The 23,318-nt window shown below is 54.9% G+C and overlaps 3 protein-coding genes across 3 annotated transcripts; all 3 read right to left on the reverse strand.

Annotated features, from left to right (window-relative positions):
• Nucleotides 1–7,821: 7,821 nt before the first annotated feature.
• On the reverse strand, nt 7,822–8,133 carry LOC137660952 (feather keratin-like). Its single transcript, XM_068396187.1, has one exon. The coding sequence runs from the start codon at nt 8,131–8,133 to the stop codon at nt 7,822–7,824; it is 312 nt and encodes a 103-aa protein (XP_068252288.1).
• A 3,474-nt stretch (nt 8,134–11,607) lies between these two features.
• On the reverse strand, nt 11,608–11,919 carry LOC137660959 (feather keratin-like). The gene has a single exon (XM_068396208.1). It carries the CDS (start codon nt 11,917–11,919, stop codon nt 11,608–11,610), a length of 312 nt encoding a protein of 103 aa, XP_068252309.1.
• A 4,288-nt stretch (nt 11,920–16,207) lies between these two features.
• Nucleotides 16,208–16,519, reverse strand: LOC137660947 (feather keratin-like). Its single transcript, XM_068396183.1, has one exon. It carries the CDS (start codon nt 16,517–16,519, stop codon nt 16,208–16,210), a length of 312 nt encoding a protein of 103 aa, XP_068252284.1.
• Nucleotides 16,520–23,318: the final 6,799 nt, after the last annotated feature.

Here is a 23,318-nt window from a genome sequence, read left to right on the forward strand (position 1 = left end):
GGTTGAGGCTCACCTTGTTGAGCGCAGAGGAGAAGGTGTGAGGAGAAGTGTGTGAGGGAGAGAGGCGCTGGGCCGACTTTTATGCTGGTCCCCGAGGGGCGGGACAGCCTTTGCGCATGACGGCATTGTTCAGCAAGCAGCTGGTGCATGCCACAGCCTGGCCAGTAATGAGGTGGGGTGTGTTTTCCTTCCCACAACACTCCCTTTTCATGTCCTCGTCTTGGGGACGTGTCCACTTGGCCCTGGCGGCAGCTTTGAAGTGAGAGTATTAGAGGCCAAAGGCTTGGTGTTGATGGCGCGTGTCATGGAGGGCAGAAGACGTGACCAAAGCGTAGGGGAGGTGGGGTGTTGTCAGTGAGGTCATCCCACGGCACTGGTGTGGTGTGGTTTGTGGGTGTGTTGGGAAGAGGGGGCCCCATTTCCTGGCATCCCTGGCAGGCTGGTCTGGGCTTTGGCGGTGTGCCGGGCGTGAGGACCTGCCCCTTGCATGCCTTCAGTCACTCCCTGCGTTGCTGCCAGCTCTCTGAGCCTGTCTTCAGGCCTGGCCTTTCCCGTTCAATGTGCCCTGTGTGTGCCTTGGTGCCCCTCTGTCTTGTAGGGTTGTAGCTGGTAGAACAGAGGTGCCTGTTTGGGCTTGTGCTGTCCCTGTGCGTGGCAGTGTAAGCAGGCCATGGAGGGCTGCGTGTGAGAGCAGGACGTTGTCCTGGCAGTCCTGGTTCAGAGCTCACAAGACCTGTCACACAGGGAGCCCTGCCACGCTCCCCAAAGGCTTGTGTTGGCCCCTCCGTAGCTCTCCCCTTAGCTGGGTCTGGCCACGTTTTGCAGCCTGGGCCTGGCGTGACGCATCCAAGAAGAGGAACGAGGCTGCTGAAGGACCTGGAGAACAAGACAGATGTCTTGTTTCTGAGGGAGCCGGTTGAGGGAACTGGGGGTGTTTGGTTTGCAGAAAAGGTGGCTGAGGGGAGACCGTACCGCTCTCATACAGCTACCTGAAAAGAGGTTGTAACCAGCTGGGTGTTCACACAGAATCATAGCGTCACAGAATATTAGGGATTGGAAGGGACCTAGAAAGTCCATCTAGTCCAACCCCCTGGCCATGAGCAGGGACATCTTCAACTAGATCAGGTCGCTCAGAGCCCTGTCCAACCTGGCCTTGCATATTTCCAGGATGGGGCATCTACCACCTCTTTGGGCAACCTGGTCTGATGTTTCACCACCCTCATTGTAAAACATTTCACAGAATCACACAGAATCACAGAACTTCAGGGATTGAAAGGGACCTCGAAAGATCATCTAGTCCAATCCCCCCGCCGGAGCAGGATTACGTAGATCATGTCACACAGGAACGCGTCCAGGCAGGTTTTGAATGTCTCCAGAGAAGGAGACTCCACAACCTCTCTGGGCAGCCTTTTCCAAAGAAGTTTTTCCTCATATTTATGTGGAACCTCCTGTTTCCAGCTTGCAACCCGTTGCCCCTTAGTCCTCTCAATGGATGTCACTGAGAAGAGCCTGGCTCCATCCTCATGACACTTGCCCTTTACATATTTATAAACATTAAATGAGGTCACGCCTCAGCCTCCTTCTTTCCAAAGCTAAAGAGACCCAGCTCCTCAGCCTCTCCTCAGAAGGGAGATGTTCCACTCCCTTAATCATCTTTGTGGCTCTGCGCCAGACTCTCCCTAGCAGTTCCCTGTCCTTGAACTGAGGGGCACAGAACTGGACACAATTTTCCAGATGCAGCCTCACCACGACAGAGTAGAGGGGGAGGAGAACCTCTCTTGAACTACTAACCACACCCCTTCTAATACACCCCGGGATGCAAGTGGCCTTCTTGGCGACAAGGGCACATTGCTTGTGTTGGTCTCTTGTCCCTAGCAACAAGTGACAGGACAAGAGGAAACGGCCTCAAGTTGTGCCAGGGGAGGTTTAGATTGGATTTTAGGAAAGATTTTGTGACCGAAAGGGTTATCAAGCACTGGAAGAGGCTGCCCAGGGCAGCGGTTGAGTCACCATCCTGGGAGGTATTTTAAAGACAGGTCAATGTGGTGCTTAAGGACGTGGTTTGGTGGTGGACTTGGTAGTGTTAATGGCTGGACTGGATTCTGTTAAGGGTCTTTTCCAGCCTCAATGCCTCTATGATTGTACTTGGGGCAGCATGCAAGGGCAGGGGAGTTTCCGGAGAGCCCGTGAGCGTGGCAAGAGGCAGAGGGGGAATGGGAGCGGCAGGCAGGGGAGGCCCTGTTGAGCCAGGGCCTTTGAGGTCTTGACTTGGGGTGAGTGCTGAGGGGTGAGGCCGTTTGTCTGCACGGTGTCTGAGAGGCAGAAAGAGAATTTGGATATTGCCGAGGGGAGTTGGAGGTGAGCACGTGGCTGCAGAGGCGAGGCCCTGGTGGTGGTGGATGCATGCCGAAGGATGGATGACTGGCAAGGCCTGCCCCAGTTGAGCCAAGGGGAGTGTTCTGCAGGCTGTTTGTCAGGCGAGCAGTGCTTGTTGGTGAGGAAGATGAATGGAGGCAAGGAGTGCTGTGCGCCTGGGTGTACCTAAGTCCACGGGACCTGATCGGTTTAAAGCCAGGAACAAAGAGGCAGCTTGGGAGGCCACCTTCCATTAGCTTGGAAAGGTCACGGTGCCTGGGAGCAGTTTGTGAAGAATGGAAGAAAGTTCCTAGCCCTGGTATCTTGAAGAAGATCAAGAGGGAGGAGCTGGGAAAGTAGAGGCTGGTGAGCCTGACCTCATTTTCAAGGAAGGTGATGGAGGAAATGCTCCCAGAAAGCACTGCCAAGCCCAGGAAGGACAAGAAGGTGATGGGGAGTGGTTGGCGTGGATTGACCAAGGGGAAAACGTGCTTGACCGACATCCGTGTCTTCCATGTTGAGGCAACTGGGTGTTGGACGAGGGGAGAGCAGTGGCTGTTGTTGAGCTGTACTTGAAGGAACGCTTTGTCAGTGTCTCCCGTTCCTTGCTCCTAGACAAGCCGAGAGAGGATGGGTTGCCTGAGTGGTCAGTGAGGTGGACTACAAAGTGGCTGAAGGGCTGGGCCCAGAAACTTGTGCTCAGTGGCAGGGCAAGAGGCCATGGGCACAATGGAAACAGATGGAATTCCCTGTGCAAAGGTGGTAAGCATTTCTCTGTGTGAGGGTGGTCAAAGAGTGGAAGAGGTGGTGGAGTCTCCGTCCTATGAGATATTGAAAACCTGACTGGCCATGGTCCCGGACAACCTGCTCTAGATGGCACTGCTTGCGCAGGGCGGGTGGAAGGCACATGCTCTCCTGAGTTCCTTCCAAATTCAACGATTCTGTGATTGTGTTTGCTGGGAGGGCAGGAGAGTCATGCTGGGGGAAGAGAGTTAGAGAAATGAGTGCTGACACAGGAGAGACTGTCAGAGCTGTGCGCAGGGGAGCGTTGTTGTATCGAAGCCTTTGTTTGAGCCAGTGATTGGCTTGTGTCACATTCTGGAAGCCCCCAGGTGCCCATCTGTGGTGGTGGTTGACTGTGGTGGTATATTTGCTAAGAGACGTCTTGCGGCCCTTTCCCACCCACCCTGAGGGTCTGTTGAGCCCTGGCTTTCTGGCAGGTGAGGTTCGAAAAGCCTTGGGAGAAGAAAGGAAGTGGAGGCATCTGAGTCTGGGATGCAGGAGAACTTTATTGAGACAAAAGAGTGAAAAGGCAGGAGCACCAATTGGAAGGGCGACTGTCTGAAGTCCAGGTAGGGCGACCATCACCGAGGTCCTTTGCATGCAGTAGATTTTGCCAGAGCATCGAGGTCTTCCTGCCTTGCAGTGGGAGTGGCATGCTAGAGATCCCTGGTGGTCCTCTCTTGCAGAAAGCAGTTGCAGTGGAGAGTACTGGACATGAAAGAAGACATGAAGCAAAGAAGGAAGTGGGAGAAGAGGAGGAGATAAATGGTTCATGTTTGCAGGCAGCCTGGGCTGGACATGTCCCTGCTTCTTGCTTAGTGCCTTGAGGGAGGAGCTGTGGACAGCAGGTCCTATGCCATGAAGGCTCAGACATTGGGTCCTCAGTCCGTGCCGTGGCTTCCAGGATGTGGTTGATTGGTGTCAGGGGTGGTGGAAAGGGTCCTTAGCAGGGGTAGCAGCCTCTAAGACCGCCATTGAAGCAGCCCAGGCCTCCGAAGCCGTAGCCATAGCCGAAGCCTCCGAGGAGATGGGCACTCCCAGGGCGCTGAGGTCGTTGCCCACGGCAGCCGAGGCGGTGGATCCGACGGCGGTGTTCTGGGGGAAGGAGCTGAGGATGGGTCCTGGCAGGGTGACCAGCACGGCGGGAGGCTGGATGACGACGCGGGAGGCCTCGCACTGCCTGACACAGGGCTCGTTGCAGCTGTTAGCCAGCGGGGTGGGTCCGCAGGGGCGGCAGCTGTCGTAGCAGGCCATGGGTGTGGTGTGGGGGTCCCTGGAAGAGAGGGTGTTGAGAAAGCGGAGGGGCGTGGGGGTGCGAGGGGTGGTGTTGCAGGAGGGCAAGGGAGTGGGGAGGCCTGGTGTGGGGCTGTGGGGAGCGTGGCGGTGGGGAGGCGTCAGGGCTGTGAGGCGGGGGCAGAGCGTGCTGGAAGAGACGGGCCAGGTGGGGCAGGAGAAGGAGGGGAAGGGGGTTGAGGCTCACCTTGTTGAGCGCGGAGGAGAAGGCGAGAGGAGAAGTGTGTGAGGGAGAGAGGCGCTGGGCCGGCTTTTATGCTGGTCCCCGAGGGGCGGGACAGCCTTTGCGCATGACGGCATTGTTCAGCAAGCAGCTGGTGCGTGCCACAGCCTGGCCAGTAATGAGGTGGGGCGTGTTTTCCTTCCCACAACGCTCCCTTTTCATGTCCTCGTCTTGGGGACGTGTCCACTTGGCCCTGGCGGCAGCTTTGAAGTGAGAGTATTAGAGGCCAAAGGCTTGATGTTGATGGCGCGTGTCATGGCGGGCAGAAGATGCGACCAAAGCATAGGGGAGGTGGGGTGTTGTCAGAGAGGTCATCCCACAGCACTGGTGTGGTGTCGTTTGTGGGTGCGTTGTGAAGAGGGGGCCCCATTTCCTTGCAGCTCTGGCAGGCTGGTCCGGCCTTTGGCAATGTGTTGGGCATGAGACCTTCCATTGCATTTGATCCCTCCCTGCCTTGCTGCAAGCTCGCTGAGCCTGTCTTTAGGCCTGGCCTTTCCCGTTGGGTGTGCTCTGTGGGTGTCTTGGTGCCCCTCTGGCTTGGAAGCTTGTAGCTGGGTGTACTAGGTTTACGTGGCAAGGTTTTGTTAGTGAGGGGGCTACAGGGGTGGCTTCTGTCAGAAGGTTCCATAAGGTTGCCCCATGTTCAATAGAGAGTCCAGATGTGCCAAAAGACAAGCGAGCCAGGAAGAAGACAGGCCTGGCTGAACAGAGAGGTTTGGCTGGAACTCAGGAAAGGGAAGGGAGTTTATGATCTTTGGAAGAAGGGGCAGGCAACTGAGGAGGACTCCAAGGATGTCATGAGGTTATGCAGGGAGAACATGAGGAGGACCTAAGGCCAACTAAAATTAATCTGGCTACTGCCTTAAAGGCAACAAAAAGTATTTGTGTAAATACATGAGGAACAAAAGGAGGACTAGGGAGAATCTCCATCCTTTCCTGGATGCACGGGGAAACATAGTGACAAAGGATGAGGATAAGGCTGAGGTGCTTAATGCCTTCTTTGCCTCAGTTTTTAATAGCAAGACCAGTTTTTCTCTGGTTACCCAGCCCCTGAGCTGGAAGACAGGGATGAGGAGCAGAATGAAGCCCCCATAATCCAAGGGGAAGGTGCTCACCAAGCCCCTTTCCATCATTTATCGTCAGTCCTGGCTAACAGGGGAGGTCCCAGTTGACTGGAAGTCAGCAAATATGACGCCCATCTACAAGAAGGAGTATCCGGGGAACTACAAGCCTGTCTGACTGACCTTGGTGCCAGGGAAGGTTATGGAGCAGATCGTCTTGAGTGCCACAATGCGGCATATACATGACAACCACGTGATCAGGCCCAGTCAGCACGGGTTTGTGAAAGGCAGGTCCTGTCTGACTAACCTGATCTCCTTCTGGGACAAGGTGACCCACGTAGTGGATGAGGGAGAAGCTTTGGATGTTTTTTAGCTGATCCTAGTAAAGCCTTTGACACCATTTCCCATTTCATTCTCCTGGAGAAACTGGCTACTCATACCTTGGACAGGAGTTCTGTTTGCTCAGTAAAAAGCTGTCTGGATGGCCAGGCCCAAAGAGCTGTTGTGAATGGAGTTAAATCCAGATGGCAACCAGTCACAAGCGGTGTTCCCCAGGACTCAGTACTTGGGCCAGTTCTGTCCCATATCTGTTCAACACTGTTCGCATCTCATTAAAGACCCAGGGCAATTTGAAGGACTGCCCCATTGGCAAGTTGGCAGATGATAACCCTCATTTTTAAGGAATGAAAAAGGAAGATGTAGGTTAACTACAGGCCGGTCAGCGTCACCTCTGTGCCTTGCTAGATCATGCAGCAGATCCTCCTGGAACTCTGCCGAGGCACATGGAAAACGGAGAGGTGATTGCTGAACAGCCAACATGGCTTCATGAAGAGCCAATGGTGCCTGACAAATGTGGTGGCCTTCTGTGATGGGTTTACAGCATCGGTGGATATGTGAAGAGCGACTGACTTCATCTACCTGGACTTGTGCAAAGCATTTGATACTGTCCCACACAACATCCTTGTCTCGGAAATGGAGAGCCATGGATTCGATGGGTGGACCGCTTGGTGGATAAGGAGTTGGCTGGATGGTGACACTCAAAGATTTGCGGTCAAAGGCTTGATGTCCGGGTGGAGACCAGTGATGAGTGGTGCCCCTCGGGGGTCAGTATTGGACCGGTGCTGGTGAACATCTTTGTCAGGGACATGGACAGTGGGATAGAGTGCACCCTCAGCTATGTCTGTGGATGACACTGACACCCATGGCAGGGTGGCTGGACTCAATCTTTAAGGTCCCTTCCAATCCAAACCATTCTCTTCTTTGATGATTCTGTGATCTCCCTGACCTTATCTAGACCCACAAGCCTTTCATCATATTTTCTCTCCCCTTTCCAGCTGAGGAGGGGCAGTGATGGTGGGCACCTGACGTCCATTCAAAGGTAGCCCACCACACAGGAGGAGCTTGCATCAGAGGCATGGGTAGAATTGCATTAGCGTGTCCAAGCCTTAGTTAGGACAAGTGAAGGGCCTGTGTCATGGTCTGGAATCCAACCTGGTGCCAGTGGGTGGTGTTGCTGAGGTCATACTTCCTGAAGAAGGTCTCGGGTCCCACTTCCACCCACCTTGATGGTGTGTTGAGCCCTGGCTTTGCGCTAAGTATGGCTGGATGAGGCTTGGGAGAAGAAAGGAAGTGGAGGCATCTGAGTCTGGGATGCAGGAGAACTTTATTGAGACAAAAGAGTGAAAAGGCAGGAGCATCAATTGGAAGGCAGACAGTCTGAGGTGCAGGTAGTGCGACCATCAGCCGAGGTCCATTGCGTGCAATAGATTTTGCCAGAGCATCAAGGTCTTCCTGCTTTGCAGTGGGAGCGGCATGATAGAGGTCCCTGGTGGTCCTTCTCTTGCAGAAAGCAGTTGCAGTGGAGAGTACTGGACATGAAAGAAGACATGAAGCAAAGAAGGAAGTGGGAGAAGAGAAGGAGATACATGGTTCATGTTTCCAGGCAGTCCAGGCTGGACATGTCCCTGCTTCCTTGCTTAGTGCCTTGAGGGAAGGAGCTGTGGACAGCAGGTCCATATGCCATGAAGGGCCTGGAAGTGTGTCCCAAATCCATGCCGTGGCTTCCAGAATGTGTATGGTTGATGTCAGGGGTGGTGGCAAGGTCCCTTAGCAGGGGTAGCAGCCTCTAAGACCGCCGTTGAAGCAGCCCAGGCCTCCGAAGCCGTAGCCATAGCCGAAGCCTCCGGAGGAGATGGGCACTCCCAGGGCGCTGAGCTCGTTGCCCACGGCAGCTGAGGAGCTGGATCCGACGGCGGTGTTCTGGGGGAAGGAGCTGAGGATAGGTCCTGGCAGGGTGACCACCACAGTGGAAGGCTGGATGACGACGCGGGAGGCCTCGCACTGCCTGACACAGGGCTCGTTGCAGCTGTTGGCCAGCGGGGTGGGTCCGCAGGGGCGGCAGCTGTCGTAGCAGGCCATGGGTGTGGTGTGGGGGGGCCCTGGAAGAGAGGGTGTTGAGAAAGCGGAGGGGTGTGGGGGTGCGAGGGGCGGTGTTGCTGGAGGGCAAGGGAGTGGGGAGGCCTGGTGTGGGGCTGTGGGGAGCGTGGCGGTGGGGAGGCGTCAGGGCTGTGAGGACGGGGGCAGAGCGTGCTGGAAGAGACGGGCCAGGTGGGGCAGGAGAAGGAGGGGAAGGGGGTTGAGGCTCACCTTGTTGAGCGCGGAGGAGAAGGCGTGAGGAGAAGTGTGTGAGGGAGAGAGGCGCTGGGCCGGCTTTTATGCTGGTCCCCAAGGGGCGGGACAGCCTTTGCGCATGACGGCATTGTTCAGCAAGCAGCTGGTGCGTGCCACAGCCTGGCCAGTAATGAGGTGGGGCATGTTTTCCTTCCCATACCGCTCCCTTTTCATGTCCTGGTCTTGGGGACGTGTCCACTTGGCCCTGGCGGCAGCTTTTAAGTGAGAGTATTAGAGGCCAAAGGCTTGGTGTTGATGGCGTGTGTCATGGCGGGCAGAAGAGGCGACCAAAGCGTAGGGGAGGTGGGGTGTTGTCAGTGAGGTCATCCCCCGGCACTGGTGTGGTGTGGTTTGTGGGTGCGTTGTGAAGAGGGGGCCCCATTTCCTGGCATCCCTGGCAGGCTGGTCTGGGCTTTGGCAGTGTGCCGGGTGTGAGGACCTGCCCCTTCCATTGCATTCGGTCACTCCCTGCCTTGCTGCCAGCTCGCTGAGCCTGTCTTTAGGCCTGGTCTTTGCTGTTGGGTTGCTCTGTGGATGTCTTGGTGCCCCTTTGGCTTGTAAGGTTGTAGCTGGGAGAACGGAGTGTGCCTCTTTGGGCTTCTGCCCCCTTGGTGCCATCCCTGGGGGTGGCAATGCAAGCAGGCAGTGGAGGGCTACGTGCGAGAGCAGGACGTTGTCCTGGTAGCCCAGGTTCAGAGCTCACAAGCCCTGTCACACAGGGAGCCCTGCCATGCTCCCCAAAGGCTTGTGTTGGCCCCTGCGTAGCTCTCCCCTTAGCTGGGTCTGGCACGTTTGCAGCCTGGGCCTGGCATGACGTGTCCAAAGAAGAGCAACGAAGCTGCTGAAGGACCTGGAGAACAAGAGTTCTGAGGAGTGGTTGAGAGAACTGGGGGTGTTTGGATTGCAGAAAAAGGTGGCTGAGGGGAGACCTTACCGCTCTCTACAGCTACCTGAAAGGAGGTTGTAACGAGGTTGGTGTTGTTCTCTTGTCCCTAGAAACATGTGACAGGACAAGAGGAAACAGAATCAAGTTGTGCCAGGGGAGGTTTAGATTGGATTTTAGGAAAGATTTTCTGACCGAAATGGTTCTCAAGCACTGAAAGAGGCTGCCCAGGGAAGTGGCTGGGTCACCATCCCGGGAGGTATTTTAAAAACAGGTAGACGTGGCGCATAGGGACGTGGTTTGGTGGTGGACTTGGTAGTGTTAACGGTTGGACTGGATGCTGTTAAGGGTCTTTTCCAACCTCAATGACTCTATGATTGTAGATGGGGCAGCGTGCAAGGGCAGGTGAGTTTCCAGAGAGCCCGTGAGAGTGGCAAGAGGCAGAGAGGGAATGGAAGCAGCAGGCAGGGGAGGTCCTGGTGAGCCAGGGCCTTTGAGGTCTTGACTTGGGTTGAGTGCCGAGGGGTGAGGCCGTTTCTCTACACGGTGTCTGAGAGGCAGAAAGAGAATTTGGAGATTGCCGAGGGGAGTTGGAGGTGAGCACGCAGCACGTGGCGGCAGAGCCGAGGCCCTGGTGGTGGTGGATGCATGCCGAAGGGTGGATGACTGGCAAGGCCTGCCCCAGTTGAGCCAAGGGGAGTGTTCTGCAGGCTGTTTGTCAGGCGAGCAGTGCTTGTTGCTGAGGAAGATGAATGGAGGCAAGGAGTGCTGTGCGCCTGGGTGTACCTAAGTCCACGGGGCCTGACAGGTTTAAAGCCAGGAACGAGGAGGCAGCTGGCTGATGTCCTTGGGAGGCCACCTTCCATTAGTTTGGAAAGGTCACGGTGCCTGGGAGCAGTTTGTGAAGAATGGAAGAAAGCTCCTAGCCCTGGTATCTTGAAGAAGATCAAGAGGGAGGAGCTGGGAAAGTAGAGGCTGGTGAGCCTGACCTCATTTTCAAGGAAGGTGATGGAGGAAATGCTCCCAGAAAGCACTGCCAAGCCCAGGAAGGACAAGAAGGTGATGGGGAGTGGTTGGTGTGGATTGACCAAGGGGAAGTCGTGCTTGACTGACATCCATGTCTTTCACGTTGACGTGACTGGGTGTTGGACGAGGGGAGAGCAGTGGCTGTTGTTGAGCTGTACTTGAAGGAACGCTTTGTCAATGTCTCCCGTTCCGTGCTCCTAGACAAGCCGAGAGGAAGGACGGGTTGCCTAAGTGGTCAGTGAGGTGGACTACAAAGTGGCTGAAGGGCTGGGCCCAGAGGCGTGTGCTCAGTGGCAGGGCAAGAGGCCATGGGCACAAGGGAAAACAAATGGAATTCCCTGGGCAAAGGCAGCAAGTAATTGCAGTGTGAGAGTGGTCAAAGAGTGGAAGAGGTGGTGGAGTCTCCATCCTGGGAGATATTGAAAACTTGACTGTCCATGGTCCCGGACAACCTGCTCTAGCTGTCCCTGCTTGAGCAGGGCAGTTGAAGCACGTGCTCTCCTGAGTTCCTTCCAAATTCAATGATTGTGTGATTGTGTTTGCTGGGAGGGCTGGAGAGTCATTCTAGGGAAGAGAGTTAGAGAATGAGTCCTGGCATGGGGAGACTGTCAGAGCTGTGCGCAGGGGAGCGTTGTTGTATAGAAGCCTCTGTCTGAGCCAGTGATGGGCTTGTGTCACATTCTGGAAGCCCCCCAGGTGCCCGTCTGTGGTGTTGTTTGGCTGTGGCGGTATATTTGTTGAGAGAGGTCTTGTGGCCCTTTTCCACCCACCCTGAAGGCTTGTTGAGCCCTGGCTTTGTGCCGTTTGAAGCTGGAAAAGCCTTGGGAGAAGAAAGGAAGTGGAGGCATCTGAGTCTGGGATGCAGGAGAACTTTATTGAGACAAATGAGTGAAAAAGCAAGAGCACCAATTGGAAGGGAGCTGGTCTGAGGTGCAGGTAGGGCGACCGTCAGCCGAGATCCCTTGTGTGCAGTAGATTTTGCCAGAGCATCGAGGTCTTCCTCCCTTGCAGTGGGAGGGCACACCAGAGGTCCCTGGTGGTCCTTCACTTGCAGAAAGCAGTTGCCGTGGAGAGTACTGGACATCGAAGAAGACACGAGGAAAGAAGGAAGTGGGAGAAGAGGAGGAGGTACATGGGCCATGTCTGCAGGGAGCCCGAGCTGGACACGCCCCTACTTCCCTGCTTGGTGCCTTGAAGGAAGGAGCTGTGGACAGCAGGTCCATATGCCATGAAGGGCCTGGAAGCGTGTCCTCAATCCATGTCTTCGCTTCCAGGATGTGGTTGATTGGGATCAGGGGTGGTGGCGAGGGCCCTTAGCAGGGGTAGCAGCCTCTAAGACCGCCGTTGAAGCAGCCCAGGCCTCCGAAGCCGTAGCCATAGCCGAAGCCTCCGGAGGAGATGGGCACTCCCAGGGCACTGAGGTCGTTGCCCACGGCAGCCGAGGCGGTGGATCCGACGGCGGTGTTCTGGGGGAAGGAGCTGAGGATGGGTCCTGGCAGGGTGACCAGCACGGCGGGAGGCTGGATGACGACGCGGGAGGCCTCGCACTGCCTGACACAGGGCTCGTTGCAGCTGTTAGCCAGCGGGGTGGGTCCGCAGGGGCGGCAGCTGTCGTAGCAGGCCATGGGTGTGGTGTGGGGGGGCCCTGGAAGAGAGGGTGTTGAGAAAGCGGAGGGGCGTGGGGGTGCGAGGGGCGGTGTTGCAGGAGGGCAAGGGAGTGGGGAGGCCTGGTGTGGGGCTGTGGGGAGCGTGGCGGTGGGGAGGCGTCAGGGCTGTGAGGCGGGGGCAGAGCGTGCTGGAAGAGACGGGCCAGGTGGGGCAGGAGAAGGAGGGGAAGGGGGTTGAGGCTCACCTTGTTGAGCGCGGAGGAGAAGGCGTGAGGAGAAGTGTGTGAGGGAGAGAGGCGCTGGGCCGGCTTTTATGCTGGTCCCCGAGGGGCGGGACAGCCTTTGCGCATGACGGCATTGTTCAGCAAGCAGCTGGTGCGTGCCACAGCCTGGCCAGTAATGAGGTGGGGCGTGTTTTCCTTCCCAGAACGCTCCCTTTTCATGTCCTCGTCTTGGGGACGTGTCCACTTGGCCCTGGCGGCAGCTTTGAAGTGAGAGTATTAGAGGCCAAAGGCTTGGTGTTGATGGCGCGTGTCATGGCGGGCAGAAGAGGCGACCAAAGCGTAGGGGAGGTGGGGTGTTGTCAGTGAGGTCATCCCACGGCACTGGTGTGGTGTGGTTTGTGGGTGCGTTGTGAAGAGGGGGCCTCATTTCCTGGCAGCCCTGGCAGGCTGGTCTGGGCTTTGGCGGTGTGTTGGGCGTGAGGTCCTGCCCCTTCCATTGCATTCGGTCCCTCCCTGCCTTGCTGTCATCTCACTGAGCCTGTCTTTAGGCCTGGCCTTTCCTGTTAGCTGTGCTCTGATGAAGGGAAATCATGCTTGACCAATGTCCCTGTCTCCCATGTTGAAGCGACTGGTTGTTGGACAAGGGGAGAGCAGTGGTATTTTTTGACCTCTGCTTGAATGAAGTCTTTGTCAGTGTCTCCCCTTACATGCTCGCAGACAAGCTGATAAATATGGGTTGCCTGTTAGTGAGGTGCACTGCATAATGGTTGAGTATCTCATCCCAGAAGCTTGTGATCAGTGGCATAAACTCCAGTTGGAGGCACGTCTCAAGTAGCATAGCCCAAGACTCAGATCCGTGAGGCCAACACTATTCAACATCCTCATGTTGTTGGCATCCTCATGTTGAGGCCATCCTCATGACGTGGGCAGTGGGACAGTTGCCCACTCGGCTAGTCGGCATATGATGCAAAATCTGGAGGAGTGGCTGAGTCACCGGATGGTTGTGCCACTATTCACAGGGACCTGGAGAAGCTGGAGAACTTCTAGGGCAGAGAGGATTCTCCTGGAGATCAACAGGGGGAAATGCAAAGTCCTGCATCTGTGGTGGAATAGCAGTGGGCACCAGGACATGCTGGGGGGCCAACAGCCTGGACAGCAGCTTGGCTGAGCACAACCTTGTTTTTCTGGTGTACGTCAATCTGACTACACGTTAGCAATGCACCCTTGTGGCAAAGGAGACCAAGATTCTCCAGGGTGGTGTTGGGAAGAGTGTTGCCAGCAGGTCGGGGGAGGTGGCCTTGCTCTCTCTTCAGTGCTGATGAGGCCCCGTGTGGAGTCCTGTGTCCAGCTGAGGGCTTCCCAGTGGGAGAAGGACATGGACTTAGTGGAGCAAGTCAAGTGCAGGGCCACCAAGACGCTGAAGGGACTGGAGCATCCTTCCTATGAGGAGAAGCTGAGAGAGCTGGGAGGTTTTTCAGACAGGAGGCAAGGCCATGCAGGAGAGACATCATCAACGTGTCTAAAGCCCTGATGGGAGGGAATGAGAACAGGGAAGTCAGCCTCTTCTCAGTTCCCCCAATCAGGGCAAGGGTCAAAGGAGAAAGCTGAAAAGACCTGCCATTTCTTTGGAGGAGAAGGCAAGACTTTTTCAATGTGAGGGTAGTCAAACAGTGGAACTGGTTGCACAGAGAGGTGTTGGAGTCTCCATCCTGTGAGCTACTGAAAACTTGACTGGACATGGCTGTGGAGAGCCTGCTCAAGCTGCCCCTGCTTGAGCAGCTTGGGTTGAGCTAGATGATCTCCAGAGGTTCCTTGCGTACTCAAGGATTCTGTTTGCTGTGATTCTGCTTGCTGTGATGGCCAGAGAGTCGTGCTGGGGAAGGAAGTTGGTCAACAGGGAGCAGCATGAAGCCCTCATAATCCAACAGAAATGGTTAGCGACCTGCTACACCACTCAGAAATACACAAGTCTATGGTGCTGGATGGGATCCACCCAACGGTACTGAGGGAGCTGTCGGCAGTGCTCACCAAGCCACTTTCCATCATTTATCAGCTGTCCCTGGCTAACCGGGGAGGTCTCAGTTGACAAGACTTTAGTAAGTGTGATGCCCATCTACAGGAAGGGCCGGAATGAGGACCTGGGGAACTACAGGCCTGTCATTCTGACCTTGGTGCCGGAGAAGGTCATCTTGAGTGCCATCACGCGACACATACAGGACAACCACGTGATCAGGCCCAGTCAGCATGGGTTTATGAAAGGCAGGTCCTGCTTGACTAACCTGATCTCATTCTGGGACAAGGTGACCCACTTAGTGGATGAGGGAGAAGCTTTGGATGTTTTTTAGCTGCTCCTAGTAAAGCCTTTGACACCATTTCCCATTTCATTCTCCTGGAGAAACTGGCTACTCATAGCTTGGACAGGAGTTGTGTTTGCTCGGTAAAAAGCTGTCTGGATGGCCAGGCACAAAGAGCTGTTGTGAATGGAGTTAAATCCAGCTGGCAACCAGTCACAAGTGGTGTTCCCTGGGGCTCAGTACTTGGGCCAGTTCTGTTTAATATCTGTTCAACACTGTTCAGCATCCTCATTAATGACCTGGGCAATGTGATGGAGTGCCCTCTCAGCAAGTTGGCAGATGATAACCCTCATTTTCAAAGAATCAAAAAGGAAGATGTGGGTTAAGGTCAGTGTCACCTCTGTGCCTTGCTAGATCATGGAGCAGATCCTCCTGGAAACTCTGCTGAGGCACATGGAAAACGGAGAAGTGATTGCTGAACAGCCAACATGGCTTCATGAAGAGCCAATCGTGCCTGACAAATGTGGTGGCCTTCTGCGATGGGTTTACAGCATCGGTGGATGTGTGAAGAGCGACTGACTTCATCTACCTGGACTTGTGCAAAGCATTTGATACTGTCCCACACAACATCCTTGTCTCGGAAATGGAGAGCCATGGATTCGATGGGTGGACCGCTTGGTGGATAAGGAATTGGCTGGATGGTGACACTCAAAGGGTTGCGGTCAAAGGCTTGATGTCCGGGTGGAGGCCAGTGATGAGTGGTGCCCCTCGAGGGTCAGTATTTGGGCTGGTGCTGTTGAACATCTTTGTCAGGGACATGGACAGTGGGATAGAGTGCACCCTCAGCTATGTTTGTGGATGACACTGACACCCATGGCAGGGTGGCTGGACTCGATCTTTAAGGTCCCTTCCAATCCAAACCATTCTCTTCTTTGATGATTCTGTGATCTCCCTGACCTTATCTAGACCCACGAGCCTTTCATCACATTTTCTCTCCCCTTTCCAGTTGAGGAGGGGCAGTGATGGTGGGCACCTGATGTCCATTCAAAGGTAACCCACCACATACGAGGAGCTTGCATCAGAGGCATGGGTAGAATTGCATTAGCGTGTCCGAGCCTTAGTTAGGACAAGTGAAGGGCCTGTGTCATGGGCTGGAATCCAACCTGGTGCCAGTGGGTGGTGTTGCTGAGGTCATACTTCCTAAAGGAGGTCTTCGGGTCCCACTTCCACCCACCTTGATGGTGTGTTGAGCCCTGGCTTTGTGCTAAGTATGGCTGGATGAGGCTTGGGAGAAGAAAGGAAGTGGAGGCATCTGAAGGCTGGGATGCAGGAGAAGTTTATTGAGGGAAAAAATGAAAGCGAAAAGGCAGGAGCATCAAGGTGGAAGGGAGCTGGTCTGAGGTGCAAGTGCAGCAACCATCAGCCGAGGTCCCTTGCATGCAGCAGATTTTGTGAGAGCACCGAGGTCTTCCTGCCTTGCAGTGGGAGCGGCATGCTAGAGGTCCCTGGTGGTACTTGGCTTGCAGAAAGTGGTTGCAGCAGGAGAGTACTGGACATTCGAAGAAGACACGACGAAAGAAGGAAGTGGGAGAAGAGGAGGAGGTACATGGGCCATGTTTGCCAGGCAGCTCGGGACTGGCCCCTTCCCTGCTTCCTTGCTTGGTGCCTTGAGGGAAGGAGCCGTGGACAGCAGGTCACATGCCACGAAGGGCCTGGAAGCGTGTCCTCAATCCATGCCGTGGCTTCCAGAATGTCTGCGGTAGCTGTCAGGGCTAGTAGCAAGGCCCCTTAGCAGGGGTAGCAGCCTCTAAGACCGCCGTTGAAGCAGCCCAGGCCTCCGAAGCCGTAGCCATAGCCGAAGCCTCCGGAGGAGATGGGCACTCCCAGGGCACTGAGGTCGTTGCCCACGGCAGCCGAGGCGGTGGATCCGACGGCGGTGTTCTGGGGGAAGGAGCTGAGGATGGGTCCTGGCAGGGTGACCAGCACGGCGGGAGGCTGGATGACGACGCGGGAGGCCTCGCACTGCCTGACACAGGGCTCGTTGCAGCTGTTAGCCAGCGGGGTGGGTCCGCAGGGGCGGCAGCTGTCGTAGCAGGCCATGGGTGTGGTGTGGAGGGGCCCTGGAAGAGAGGGTGTTGAGAAAGCGGAGGGGCGTGGGGGTGCGAGGGGCGGTGTTGCAGGAGGGCAAGGGAGTGGGGAGGCCTGGTGTGGGGCTGTGGGGAGCGTGGCGGTGGGGAGGCGTCAGGGCTGTGAGGCGGGGGCAGAGCGTGCTGGAAGAGATGGGCCAGGTGGTGCAGGAGAAGAAGGGGAAGGGGGTTGAGGCTCACCTTGTTGAGCACGGAGGAGAAGGCGTGAGGAGAAGTGTGTGAGGGAGAGAGGCGCTGGGCCGGCTTTTATGCTGGTCCCCGAGGGGCGGGACAGCCTTTGCGCATGACGGCATTGTTCAGCAAGCAGCTGGTGTGTGCCACAGCCTGGCCAGTAATGAGGTGGGGCGTGTTTTCCTTCCCACAATGCTCCTTTTTCATGTCCTCGTCTTGGGGACGTGTCCACTTGGCCCTGGCGGCAGCTTTTAAGTGAGAGTATTAGAGGCCAAAGGCTTGGTGTTGATGGCGCGTGTCATGGCAGGCAGAAGAGGCGACCAAAGCGTAGGGGAGGTGGGGTGTTGTCAGTGAGGTCATCCCACGGCACTGGTGTGGTGTGGTTTGTGGGTGCGTTGTGAAGAGGGGGCCCCATTTCCTGGCAGCCCTGGCAGGCTGGTCTGGGCTTTGGCGGTGTGTTGTGCGTGATGCACTGCCCCTTTAATTGCATTCGGTCCCTCCCTGCCTTGACCCAGCTCACTAAGCCTGTCTTTAGGCCTGGCCTTTCCCGTTGGATGAGCTCTGTGTGTGTCTTGGTGCCCCTCTGGCTTGTAAGCTTGTAGCAGTTGTGCTGGCTGCAGCTGGGACAGGAGTTGGACTCGATGATCCTTTTGGGTCCCTTCCAACTCAGGACATTCTATGATTCTATGATACTAGGTTTACGTGGCAACGTTTTGGTTAGTGAGGGGCCTACAGGGATGGCTTCTGTCAGAAGGTTCCAGAAGATTGCCCCATGTTCAATAGAGAGTCCCATGTTCCAAAGGATGAGCCAGCGGGGAAAAAGACCGGTCTGGCTGAACAGAGAGCATTGGCTGGAAGTCAGGAAAGAGAAGAAGTTTCTGACCTTTGGAAGAAGGGGCAGGCAACTGAGGAGGACTCCAAGGATGTCATGAGGTTACGCAGGGAGAAAATGAGGAGGGCCTAAGGCCAACTAGAAATTCATCTGGGTACTGCCGTAAAAGACAATCAAGAATATTTGTATAAATACTTTAGTGACAAAAGGAGGGCTAAGGAGAAGCTCCGTCCTTCTTGGATGTATTGGAAAATAGAGTGACAAAGGATGAGGATAAGGTTGAGGTGCTTAATGCCTTCTTTGCCTCAGTCTTGAATAGCAAGACCAGTTGTTCTGCGGGTCCCCAGGCCCCTGAGCTGGAAGACAGGGATGGGGAGCAGAGTGAAGCCCCCATAATCCAAGGGGAAACGGTTAGTGACCTGCTGCACCACTTAGACACACACAAGTCCATGGAGCCGTATGGGATCCAGACAAGGGTGCTGTGAGAGCTGTCGGCAGTTCTCAGCAAGCCCCTTTCCATCATTTATCATCACTCCTGGCTAACTGGGGAGGTCCCAGTCGACTGGAAGTCAGCAAATGTGACGCCCATCTACAAGACGGGCCAGAAGGAGGATCTGGGGAACTACAACCCTGTCTCAATGACCTTAGTGCCAGGGAAGGTTATGGAGCAGATCATCTCGGGTGCCATCATGCGGCATGTACAGGACAACCAGGCGATGAGGCCAAGTGAGCATGGGTTTGTGAAAGGCAGGGCCTGCTTGACTAACCTGATCTCCTTCTGGGACAAGGTGACCCACTTAGTGGATGAGGGAGAAGCTTTGGATGTTTTTTAGCTGATCCTAGTAAAGCCTTTGACACCATTTCCCATTTCATTCTCCTGGAGAAACTGGCTACTCATAACTTGCACAGGAGTTCTGTTTGGTCAGTAAAAAGCTGTCTGGATGGGCAGGCACAAAGAGCTGTTGTGAATGGAGTTAAATCCAGACGGCAACCAGTCACAAGCGGTGTTCCCCGGGGCTCAGTACTTGGGCCAGTTCTGTTTAATATCTTTATTGATGATGTGGACGAGGGGATCGAGTGCGCCCTCACTAAGTTCGCAGATGACACCAAGTTGGGCAGGAGTGTAGATCCTACCTTGAGGGTAGGAAGGCTCTGCAGAGGGGTCTGGACAGGCTGTATCGATGGGCCGAGGCCACTGTATGAGGCTGAACAAGGCTGAGTGTCGGGTTGTGCACTTGGGTCACAACAAGCACATGCAACGCTACAGGCTGGGGGAAGAGTGGCTGGAAAGCTGCCTGTCCTAAACGGACCTGAGGGTGTTGATGGACAGCCAACTGAATATGAGTCAGCAGTGTGCCCAGGTGGCCAAGAAGGCCACCAACATCCTGGCTTGTATCAGCACTAGTGTGGCCAGCAGGACTAGGGCAGGGATCGTCCCCCTGTACTCGGCACTGGTGAGGCCACACCTCGAATCCTGGGTGCAGTTTTGGGCCCCTCACTACAAGCAAGACCTTGAGGTGCTGGAGCGAGTCCAGAGAAGGGCAACGAAGCTGGTGAAAGGTCTAGAGTACAAGTCTTATGAGAAGCAGCTGAGGGAAGCGGGGTTGTTTAGTTTGGAGAAACGAAGGCTCAGGGGAGACATTACTGGCCTCTGCAGATACAATAAAGGAGAATGTAACGAGGTAGGTGTCAGTCTCTTCTCCCAAGTGAGAAGTGACAGGACGAGAGGAAACAGCCTCAGGTTGCACGAGGGGAGTTTTAGATTGGAGAAGAGGAACAATTTCTTCCCCGAAAGTGTTGTCAAGCGCTGGCACAGGCTGCCCAGGGCAGTGGTTGAGTCCCCATCCCTGGAGGTATTTAAAAGCCGTGTAGATGTGGTGCTGAAGGACATGGGTTAGTGGTGGCCTTGGCAGCGCTGGGTTAATGGTTGGACTTGATGATCTTAAAGGTCGTTTCCAAGCAAAGGAATTCTGTGATTCCATGATTCTATGATAAAGTCTGCGTTGCCTGAGTGGCCAGTGAGGTGGACAACAAAGTGCATGAAGGGCTGTGCCCTAAAGCTTGTGCTCAGTCAAAGGGCAAGAGGCCATGGGCACAAGGGACAACAGTTGCAATTGCATGGGCAAAGGTGGCAAGCAATTGTCAGTGTGAGTGTGGTCAAAGAGTGGAAGAGATGATGGAGTCTCGGTCCTGGGAGATACTGAAAACCCGACATGCCATGGTCCCAGACAACCTGCTCTAGCTGTCCCTGCTTGAGCAGGGAAGTTGACGCACATGCTCTCCTGAGGTGCCTGCCAAAGTCAATGATTGTGTGATTGTGTTTGCTGGGAGGGCCAGAGGGTCACGCTGGGGAAGAGTCATAGTCGAGTGAGTGCTGGCACAGGGAGACTGTCAGAGCTGTGCGCAGGGGAGCGTTGTTGTGTCTAAGCCTTTCTTTGAGCAAGCAATGGCCTGTGGCACGTTCTGGAGGCCCCCCAGGTGCCGGTCTGTGTTGCTGGTGTTTTTGCTGTCCTATATCATTGCAGAGGTCTTGTGGTCCTTTCCCACCCACCCCGCTGGCCTCTTGAGCCCTGGCTTTCACAGATTCACAGATTCACAGAATGTCAGGGATTGGAAGGGACCTCGAAAGATCATCTAGTCCAATCCCCCTGCCGGGGCAGGATTGCCTAGACCATATCACACAGGAACGCGTCCAGGCGGGTTTTGAATGTCTCCAGAGAAGGAGACTCCACAACCTCTCTGGGCAGCCTGTTCCAGTGTTCAGTCACCCTTACAGTAAAGAAGTTTTTCCTCAAATTTAAGTGGAACCTCCTGTGCTCCAGCTTGCACCCATTGCCCCTTGTCCTGTCAAGGGATGTCACTGAGAAGAGCCTGGCTCCATCCTCATGACACTTGCCCTTTACATATTTATAAACATTAATGAGGTCACCCCTCAGTCTCCTCTTCTCTAAGCTAAAGAGACCCAGCTCCCTCAGCCTCTCCTCATAAGGGAGATGTTCCACTCCCTTAATCATCTTCGTGGCTCTGCGCTGGACTCTCTCTAGCAGTTCCCTGTCCTTCTTGAACTGAGGGGCCCAGAACTGGACACAATACTCCAGATGCGGCCTCACCAGGGCAGAGTAGAGGGGTAGGAGAACCTCTCTCGACCTGCTGACCACACCCCTTCTAATACACCCCAGGATGCCATTGGCCTTCTTGGCCACAAGGGCACACTGCTGGCTCATGGTCATCCTGTTGTCCACTAGGACCCCCAGGTCCCTTTCCCCTACGCTGCTCTCCAACAGGTCTGCCCCCAACTTGTACTGGTACATGGGGTTGTTCTTGCCCAGATGCAGGACTCTACACTTGCCCTTGTTATATTTCATTAAATTTCTCCCCGCCCAACTCTCCAGCCTGTCCAGGTCTCTCTGAATGGCTGCGCAGCCTTCCGGCACATCAGCCACTCCTCCCAGTTTTGTGTCATCAGCGAACTTGCTGACAGCGCACTCTAATCCCTCATCCAAGTCATTAATGAATATATTGAATAGAACTGGTCCCAGAACCGACCCTTGAGGGACTCCGCTAGACACAGGCCTCCAACTGGACTCTGTCCCGCTGACCACTACTCTCTGGCTTCTTTCCTTCAGCCAGTTCACAATCCACCTCACTACCCGATCATCCAGACCACACTTCCCCAGTTTAGCTGCGAGGATGCTGTGGGAGACCGTGTCAAACACTTTACTGAAATCGAGATAGACCACATCCACAGCTTTACCATCATCTATCCACCGGGTAACATCCTCATAAAAGGCTATCAAGTTGGTTGAGCAAGACTTCCCCTTGGTGAAGCCATGCTGAGTGCCCCTAATGATCCCCCTATCCTTGATGTGCCTAGAGACAGCACCAAGAACAAGTTGCTCCATCACCTTTCCAGGGATGGAGGTGAGGCTGACTGGTCTATAGTTCCCCGGGTCCTCCTTCCTGCCCTTTTTGAAGACTGGAGTGACATTCGCTTTCCTCCAGTCCTCAGGCACCTCTCCTGTTGCCCATGACTTAGCAAAGATGATGGAGAGTGGCCTAGCAATGACTTCCGCCAGCTCCCTCAGCACCCGCGGGTGCATCCCATCAGGGCCCATGGATTTATGGACATCCAGGTTGCTTAATTGGTCCCTGACCCAGCCCTCATTAACCAAGACAGATTCCTCCTCTATCCTGACTTCTTCTGAGGCCGCAGGGGTCCAGGGCTCCTCAGGACAGCCTCCAACAGTATAGACAGAGGCAAAGAAGGCATTCAGTAACTCCGCCTTCTTTTTATCCTCTGTCTCCAGGACCCCCACCTCATTCATCAGTGGGCCTACATTGCCTCTAGTGTTGGCTTTACCTGCAATGTATTTGAAGAAGCCCTTTCTGTTGTCCTTGACCTCTCTTGCAAGGTTTAATTCCAAGGAGGCCTTAGCTTTCCTAGTTGCCTCCCTACATCCTCTGACAACAGACTTATATTCCTCCCAAGTGGCCAGCCCCTCCTTCCACGATCTGTACACCTTCTTCTTCCACTTGAGTTTGCCCAGCAGTTCCCTGTTCAACCATGCAGGTCTCCTGGTACCTTTCCTTGACTTCCTACCTGTTGGGATGCTCTGATCTTGAGCTCGGAAGAAGCAGTCCTTGAACGCTAACCAACTATCTTGGGCCCCCTTACCTTCTAGTACCCTGTCCCATGGGATTTCCCCTAGCAATTGCTTGAAAAGGCCAAAGTTGGCCCTCCTGAAGTTCAGGGTTGTGATTCTGCTAGCTATTCTGTTCCTGCCACATGAGATCCTGAACTCTACCATCTCATGGTCACTACAACCAAGGCTGCCCTCAACCTTCACCTCTTCAACCAGACCCTCCTTGTTAGTGAGGATAAGATCCAGCAAAGCTCCTCTCCTAGTTGGCTCATCCACCATTTGCATCAGAAAGTTATCATCAACGCACTGGAGGAACCTCCTGGACTGGGGATGGCTGGCTGAGTAGGCCTCCCAGCAAATATCAGGGTAGTTGAAATCCCCCACAACAACCAGGCCCTGTAATTGTGAGACTGCTCTCAGCTGCCTGTAGAAGGCCTCATCACCCTCCTCATCCTGATCCGGTGGCCTGTAATAGACACCCACAACAGTATCACCCCTGCCAGCCTGCCCCTTAATTCGCACCCACAAACTCTCAACTCGCTCCTGATCTGCCTCTGGACAGAACTCAATACATTCTAGCTGCTCACTCACATAAAGGGCAACTCCACCACCTCTCCTTAGCGGCCTGTCTTTCCTGAACAGGACATAGCCATCCATGACCACATTCCAGTCATGCGAGGCGTCCCACCAAGTCTCTGTAATTGCCACTAGATCATAGCCCCCCGACCGAACACGGATTTCTAACTCCTCCTGCTTATTCCCCATGCTGCGTGCATTGGTGTACAGGCATTTCAGGGAGCGAGCTGGGCACACCGATTTCGTCCCAGAATCACCCCCTGATTTCACCCCAGGGGGATGGGGGGCCTCCTGGTCTACCTCAACACTAGAGCATTGCCCCAGTGGTGCAAGCCCAGCTACCACCCCATCCCCCTTCGAATCTAGTTTAAAGCTCTCCGAATGAGCCCTGCTAATTCCTGTCCCAGAACCCTTTTGCCCCTATGACATAAACCTTTCCCATGTATCACTGTCACGCCTGTTGTCTTATAAAACCAGCCATTATCAAAGAACCCAAAGCCCTGCCTGTAGCACCAGTCTCGTAGCCAGGT

The sequence above is a fragment of the Nyctibius grandis genome, chromosome 3, assembly GCF_013368605.1.
Source record: "Nyctibius grandis isolate bNycGra1 chromosome 3, bNycGra1.pri, whole genome shotgun sequence".
Taxonomy (NCBI): Eukaryota; Metazoa; Chordata; class Aves; order Nyctibiiformes; family Nyctibiidae; genus Nyctibius; species Nyctibius grandis.

Bases quoted from the DNA above. Each gene is read 5' to 3' on its own strand.
- LOC137660952 (XM_068396187.1), bottom strand. From the start codon at position 8,133: ATGGCCTGCTACGACAGCTGCCGCCCCTGCGGACCCACCCCGCTGGCC.
- LOC137660959 (XM_068396208.1), bottom strand. From the start codon at position 11,919: ATGGCCTGCTACGACAGCTGCCGCCCCTGCGGACCCACCCCGCTGGCT.
- LOC137660947 (XM_068396183.1), bottom strand. From the start codon at position 16,519: ATGGCCTGCTACGACAGCTGCCGCCCCTGCGGACCCACCCCGCTGGCT.